The sequence below is a fragment of the Alligator sinensis genome, unplaced genomic scaffold (assembly GCF_000455745.1).
Source record: "Alligator sinensis unplaced genomic scaffold, ASM45574v1 scaffold215_2, whole genome shotgun sequence".
Taxonomy (NCBI): domain Eukaryota; kingdom Metazoa; phylum Chordata; order Crocodylia; family Alligatoridae; genus Alligator; species Alligator sinensis.
In genome coordinates, this window is record NW_005842400.1 from 853,065 (window position 1) to 860,868 (window position 7,804).

At 49.1% G+C, this 7,804-nt stretch overlaps 2 protein-coding genes across 3 annotated transcripts in view; both read left to right on the forward strand.

The window, feature by feature from the left end:
- CBX7 (chromobox 7) overlaps positions 1-6,495 on the forward strand; it is a 27,097-nt gene extending 20,602 nt beyond the window's left edge. The window contains exon 6 of one of the 2 annotated variants that reach the window (XM_014522828.2): positions 6,359-6,495. In XM_014522828.2, coding sequence (XP_014378314.1) covers positions 6,359-6,417 — 59 coding nt within the window. In that variant the 3' untranslated portion in view covers positions 6,418-6,495. The remainder of the gene's footprint in view (positions 1-6,358) is intronic. The other variant, XM_025211312.1, reaches the window with a different exon arrangement.
- A 363-nt stretch (positions 6,496-6,858) lies between these two features.
- CBX6 (chromobox 6) overlaps positions 6,859-7,804 on the forward strand; it is a 16,911-nt gene continuing 15,965 nt past the window's right edge. The window contains exon 1 of the mRNA XM_014522818.2: positions 6,859-6,869. Coding sequence (XP_014378304.1) covers positions 6,859-6,869 — 11 coding nt within the window. The remainder of the gene's footprint in view (positions 6,870-7,804) is intronic.

The window sequence follows — 7,804 nt, forward strand, 5'->3', positions numbered from 1 at the left end:
TCCTCCTGCACCTACCCGGTCTGGACCCTCTCAAGGCCAGGGCGTGACTTTACTGTCTATCTATTTTATATCCTTGTTTTTCACCAGGGGATGGGGTCAGGAGAGAGTGGGGATGGGAGGGTGGTTCTTGTTGGCACGATATAGCACCTGAGTGTTTGCACAAGAAAGCTTCCTTTGCACAGAATGAGCATCTAGCTTTTGTACAGACTAATTGAATGTATTTGGGGTGGGAGGGAACTGGAGGGAACTAATCAATTCCAAACAAACAGCAGATATAAGTATAATGCCTTTTCTGAGTGAGTGCTTGTTGTAAATGGAGATTGTAATACAAATAAGAGGGTGGGCTGGAGTATAATTTGACGCAAAGTGTGGTTTTATTTTTGTACTGATATGGATAAGAGACTGTACAGCATCTATTTATTTAGATGATTTATGTGGTAAATGTTGCAAACAAAATTATTAAAATATTAAATATGAGACCTGACATTTAACTAATGGCCTGTTTCTGTGCTGTCATTTTTCCCCTTGTGTCTTCAACTCTGGTCTTTCAGTCTCTGACCTCTTCCTTTTGAGGTGAATGTGCGGTGCTCTCAGCCCACGAGAGATGGAAATTGCACACACGGCACTCCAACAAGAAGAATCATGTTTCCCCTGAAAAATGGGGGCAACAAGGGCATTTTCTGACATCCCACCTCCTTGTCATACTGTCGCAGGGGCCTTAGGGGGTTTTATTAATTTCATAGGGAAAGTGTGTTGGAGTTGCTAAGAATATACTCTTTTTAACACAAAATGAAAGCCCCTGCAGGGATCAGAATAAAAAGGAAAAGCCACTCAGTGTGTGCTTGGATAGTTCTGAGAAACTTCCAGGGGTAGCACCAGCGTCCCTGCAAAATGACAGTGGGGCCAGATTGCTCAGTGCAGGCATGGATTTCTCCATTTGATCACTTGTTTGTAGAATTGGCCAGCAGGACACCACAATGTAACTGCTCTGTGGCCAAAGGGAATCTGTGGTGCTGGCATCCCCCATACAACACACTGTGCATGGACAGCCTTGAGGACAAGCTAGTCTCCACACAGCCACAACAGAGAGAGAGAGAGTGACCCTCTCCTGTTTCTGCAGGGAAATCCAAGGGAATTATATTTGGAGGAGCCTGTCTTCTTGTTGCATTTCCAAGACTGTTTCCTCCAAACTGTTTCTGGAGGGAAATCCAAGGGAATCCATGAGTATCCTAACTGAAAGAGGCTCCAGGGAGTTTTCAGGTGGTCACTTGCATTGCTCAGCGATCCTTGGTTCCATTTCATCCCTGTAACATAATTTGTGAGACACCTCACAAATATCATTATACTGTATTCCACTTCCATGAGCATAAATGATCATTTGCACATCCATATAACTGTGTGCATTTGGGTTTGTACCTCTTAGGTATAATTAAAACAAGTATTGTACAATGTTTGCTGGTAGGTAAGTCCCAGGCCTGAACACCCCATTGGTTTCAAGCCCAATGGGGAGAGTACCAGGGTTTCTATTCCTCCTCAAACCTGCTTTCATTCTATTCAGCCTTGTTATGGTTGCAATGTGTAGTGGTAAAGCCTCTTGCTATGGCTCCAGAGGGGTGAGTTGGAGCCCCTCTCTAGACTTGCACCAAAGACCACACATAGTTGACCCAGCTGGAAATGGAAACTTGGCTATTCAAGTGGGGGGAGTCAGATTCAATACTCTAGCTACATTGCATCACCTGTGTACCTTTGTCTATAGAAACTGGAGAGCTTCAACCATGCTAGCAGGATGAACTGCTAGGCTCAAGGGGGGACTTTGCCTTGGCTTGACTGTTGTTGCAGATACTCTTGCTTATACTCAACCAATTCCCTCCTGACTTCTGTGTTGCAGCCAGGTCCTCTGATGAAAATATTGCACTAGCTGCACTGATAGGGTGGACATGGTCAAAGGCTCACAACTACCCTTTGAAATAAGCCCACGGGAGGCCTCTGTGGCAGGATCTTTTGAAGAAATGGCAGCCTTATGGGTGTAACTAGTTCAGCCCTCTGTGACCAGGAGTAAAGGGTGGGAGGCTGTTTATATAGCACTGCCTTGGCCCCTGTTCATACTCAAATGCTATGCACTTTGCTCCCTGTTCCCTGGCATTCTCAGCCTGTCCTCCTCAACCACTTTTGTGTGCTGTGAGGCTACATCTCCAATGCTTTGCTGCCCAAGCAATCCAATATATCAGGTCTTGTCTGCACTTGAAACTTGCTGCAGATACTCTATAGCTGCATTAAGTCTGCTGGAAGTAGTTTGCATATATAACATGGTTCACCTGTAGTTGAGCTACATTTGTCTCCTTTCATCGCAGCTCTGCAGCACTTCGATGTTTTCAAAGGAATGCTTAGCATTCTGATCAGATGCCCCAGGGTGCATTGCTCCACTGGTGTGCTACATGCATTCTGGGATTTTTGGCATTACCTAGAGGAAGACAATGGTTGTCACAGGCTGGGGGTCAAACTGTGTAATGCCCGTGATTCTTTTTGTTTAATCCTATTATCCAGCTGGTTTTCATGGGCCAGCCCATTGCCCTTTTCAGTCTGGCATCTAAGGGAAAATATTGGTCAGTGCTATGATTTCCTCCCCCAACTTGTCCCCCATGATGTATGATTTCCTCCCCCCAGTGATGTATGAGAGCAGGTTGCTGCAAGAGTATCTCAATTCACACAAGGATTTGGAAACCTGGGTGATAGGCCATTTGAGGAAAGGAAGAATGAAATCCGACAGGCACTCCAAGTTCTCTTTTTGGAGAAGCTTCATCCTGTAAAGTGCTGCTTTTGGCCTCTACCACCCACCACTGACTGTTGGCACAGGTACTGGGATGACCGGCAGTGGCAGCAGAGATGAATGTCAATTTTTTCCCCCCTAGAAACCTGTGCAGTGCTCACCCTGGAGTTGCAGAACTAAAACATCTCTCCAGGATTTTCCCTCATCTCATAGCCACTGCTGTCTGGAAGTGCACTATACTTGATTGCTACTAGGCCATGGCTAACTAGCTTGGTGTTCGGTAGGCTAGTCATCAAGACCAATGGTGTTTAATTTATCCAGCTCTGCGGGCTGGATGGGAGGTGTGGAGTTAGTCCTGTGAGTTGGAGCCTGCATACAGGGTCAGTCCACAGGCCCATATCCAGTGTGGGGTTATGTGAGGTTGGTCTGCAGGTGTAACCTAGCATGCCAGCCTAATCCTGTGTGTTGGCCCAGCCCTGCTAGCTGAATCTGGCTGTGGATTTTTTCCTACAGGCTATAGGTTGAGCACCGCTGATCAAGACTGTTCTAATGGAGGTGTTCACTGTTATCAAGAAAGCACTGTCACTACAGGTCAGGCGGCTGGGCAAGCCATAGGATATTGTTAATGCATGGCACAGTTGACATTTTCCAAGTGTTTTGGGAATCCCTGATGGGATCTGTGGGTCTAGTCTTCATTCTCTGCCTTCTCCCCTCCGCTTCAGCGATCCTCAATATGAAAAGGATATTTTTCCATGGTTCTGCAAGACCTGGTTGATCACTGAAAAAGGCTCACCAATACTAATGGCAAGGTCCAGCAGGGTCCACATCACTAGGAGCTTTATCATCTCTTGGCTGTGAGGTGCTGAGCAGTGGAACTTTGCTTCTCTGGTCTCTATGGATGAGGATGGCACTGTCATTTCTCCAGTGGCTCTGGGAGCTGCACCATACACTCTGCTTCCCTGACTTAATCTTTTCACTGTACATTAAGGTGGGAGAAAGCTGTTTAATTCTACCTCGAATAGATGCAGAATGGTATTTGGAAGATTGAAAGGGAGATGGAGGAGGTTGATGTCAATGCTGGAGGGTGATGAGAAATGTGTCTACTTTATAATACCTCCTTGCTCTGTTTTGTACAAATCTTCGTGACAGCAAGGCAGAGAGGCTTGCTGATGGGTGGGAGAAAGAGGTAGGCAGACGTTCTGAACAGCCAGAAAAGATGCCTCTGTGCAATGTTGCAATTACTCATGAGCGTAGCAGTCAGGTGTCAGGCACAGTGCGCCTATGGTGAGGTGAGATGCTACTTGTAAACTACACGTGTGCTTTTGTGGGAAGCTTTAATCATGCCTACCACACGTGTCTGGGTATATGGGCAGTGGTACAAGGATTTCATCCTACTTTGAGTAAGGAGCTTCGTGGACTGCATGTGGGGATTTATTGTCACGTAAATTTGGATTTTATGAGACTGAAAGTTGGCATTTAAATTAATTGTTCACAATGGAACAATGAATGTACAGACATTCTAAAGTGAATTGTTGAGTAAATGTAATGAATGTACCTATTAAATATGAACAGTAAAAAATACTGAACACACCACAACGTCCAAAGCTACAGCAAGTCAAAATTGTAAAACAAACACTATATTAAAAGCCACAACGTTTCCTCCCACCCCCAGTTAAAAATCTGCCAATCTGCCCCTGTATGGTGGAGATTGTTTATGAAAAATCTTCATCTTCATGCACCATTGGAGTGAGTGTTATGTCACAGGACATGGAGGAATTGGAATGAAAGGGTAACAGGGCGCACCTAGGTTGTGGCACACCTCTTAAGCAGAAAGCCACTGTGTTTTTATATCATTCACTATGGCTGTTGCTAAGAGATTCTAGTCAGTTCCCTGTTCTTTTCTTCTTCTTTTCAGGAATCTTTCCCTCTTCCCATCTTGGCTGGTGGTGAGGGTTGACCAAGTACAGGGAGAGAACAGTAAGCACGAGAGTAGTGGAAAGTTGAGCAGGACTCAAACTTCTGTGGTGGTTGTGGTTTTGTATGTGTAAAGTGGCAGTGTTCTCCAACACAGCTGCTCTTTTAATTATGGGTCTGGGACATATTAAGAGCCTGAGTGGGAATGAAAGCAGACTGACATGGCAGCATCCTAATGCTACCTGAACTAAATTTAAACAACACAAACTCCTCTATTAAAACATTCAGTTTAGAACTCTGCCTGTGATTCAGGTGGATCCTCTAGCTGTGATCTGGGAGGAATACTGGGGCTGAGACATGTCTGCCTTGGGGTTCACTAGACTGATGAGATCCTGAATTCTAAAACTGATCTCCTCCTGTCCTGCAATCTTGTCAACCTTGATGGGGGATGGAGAGAGCAGAAAAAAAATGCGATGATTGAGTAGTGGGGCCTCTGGCAAGTACACAGTTCAATGCCTCATAGTAGCTTTAGACCAGTTTTGCTTACCCTCCTGCCCATGGGCCAAAGCTGGCCTGTGGGGCTATGTCATCTGGCCTGGGGGACTCCCCATGGGTTGGGAAATGTGGTGGCAGGGGAATGGTGGCAGTGTTAATTGCTATAGCTTCCAGAGCTGTGGCAATTAACATTGCCACTGCTCCCCTGCCCCAAATTTCCAGACCAGATGCCAAAGCCCCATGCACCAGATTGTGCCAGCACGTGGGGTTGCTTTGCAGTCAGATCTGGTAAACAGGACCAGGGCAATGTGCGGCAATGGACCACCGACCAGTCCTTCATGCCCCCACAACTCTGGATTGGGTTTGTGGTCTGGCCTCATGCCACTCACCTGGCCTGTGAAGCCAGAAGGTTGAGTAACACTGTTTTAGACCAGTAGGGACCACCCTTTTTGGCAGGCATGCCATAGATTAGCTCTGCACCCTCCCCAAGTGCCACTCCAATCCTCTTCCCTTGCCTGATCTGCTGCTCTGCTTTCTGCTCCCTGCTCACTCTATTGTTTCCTTCCCCATGATCACTGCCTGCTCTGCTGCTCTGCTTTGTGCCCTTTCTGCTATGCGCCTCTTGTCCCCTCGTCGATCTCCTGCCTGCCACGCACAGAAGCACTCCATACCACTTGGCCACCCCTGCTTTAGCCCATGGAAGCTCTCCCAGAGGTTCTGTCACTGTCCTTCCCACTCTTGTAACCCAGTGGGAGCTCCTTTTCCTTAGTGCTGCAGTAATGTGGCTTCCTCCTCCAGAAATGGGTTTGAGGCTCTCCTCTACCTAAGTATCTCCCATTCTCCCTGGAAACTACCCTAAGCACCAGGTGGTAGGTACTGTTGGGGGCATACTTAACCCTTTCAGACAAAACTGTTCCACTTTAATTAAAAGAAGTAAAGATTGAATGGGCCAGAAAGAGCAAGTGTAAAAGTGGGAATGACCCTGGCTAGTGCAGAGGGCCCTTACTTTTCCAGGGAGTCCTGGCTTCTAGTCTGTACTCCAGGGAGTGCTCATCTGTATTACCTAAGGACTGTTTCATGCAAAATACACTGGTAATTTTTGGGGCAGAGTTTGTAACCCAGGATTCCCTTGCCCCAGGGAGTGCCCTAACCTCAGTGTGAGTGTCAGACTCATTCTTGCAGATGCTGTGTCATTACAGTCAGAGATGCCGGGCTGGAAGGGACGTCCAGAGGTCATCTAGTCTGACCTCCTGCCTGAGGCAGGATCATCTCTACCCAAACCATCCCATACAAACCATAATCTAAACTGTGCAAGACTGCCATCAGCCCTGACACAACACAGACCTAACACCCTAACCTGACACAGGTGAAGCAGGGGAACCGCAGAGGCCAACATCCTGCTTCTATAAAATGTTCTCAATATGGTTGACAGGTTTTGTTTTGTTTTAATACTGTCAATTCCTATTTGACACTGCTGCGTCCATCTTGGGACTCGTGTGTGTGCACCTAACAGTGCTGGCACCCCGCCCCGGATCTCAAGCCCCCGCCCCGGGTGCTACAGCCACAGCTGAGACTCCCTGAACCACGCAAAAGCAGGTGTGTGGAGCAAACAGGAGCAGGCTGTGGAACAGTCCTGGCCCCATCGTGTGGCTTTAGATAAGCCATTGTCTAACTGCTCACTGATGTCTGACAGGTGTGTGCCACCCAGCTGGGGCAACCCCAGAGCAGCAGAGGTGAAGAGCCAAGCTGGCTGTGGGACCTGGGGGGGGCGGGGAGGGAGCAAGAGCCAACCACACAGGGGCCTCCCCTCTCCTGTGGGGTAGCTCCTGCTGCCTCTGTGGAGACCCCCATAGAGAGTGAGGGTTGGAAGTGACCTCAGGGGTCATCCAGTCCAACCCCCTGCTCCAAGCAGGACCAGCCCCAACTAAATCATCCCAGCCAAGGCTTTGTCTAGCCAGGTCTTAAGAACCTCCATGGATGGAGACTGCAATGCCTCTCTGGGCAACCAGTCCCAGTGCTTTACTACCCTCCTCGTGAGAAAGTCTGTCCTAATATCCAACCTCAACCTCCTCTGCTACAACCTGAAACCATTGCTCCTTGTTCTGCCACCGCTGAGAAGAGTCCCAGCTCCATCCCCTTTGGATCCCCCTTCGGGGACCCACAGACTGCCACCCAGTCCCCCTCGGTCTTCTCTTCTACAGGCTAAATCAGCCCCGCCACTTCACAAGCCACGTGCCCCAGCCCCAGAGCCATTTTCCTTGCCCTCCTCTGGCCTCTCCCCAACTTGTCCCCATCGCTTCAACGGCGCCCCTCGCTCTGCCTCCACCCCGCTGGGCCACAACGGACAAGAGGCCTCAAGCCCCCAGGCCCGTTGCACTGCAGGGTACAAGGAAACGCTCCCTCCCCCAGCGGGGGCACCTGCCCCGCTGCCCCTTTAAGAGCTGGCGCCTGCGCCCTCCCCGCTCTTGCCCTAGCAACCGCCCCCGGGGAGGCCCTAGTAACGGCGCGAGACAGGCCGCAGGGGGGGAGGTCACGTGGCCTCGCGGCAGCAGAGCTTGCGCGCGCCAGTGCAGCGCTGCGAGCGGCGGCGGCGGAGCTTGCGAAGGGGGCGGGCGAGCGGGAGGGAGT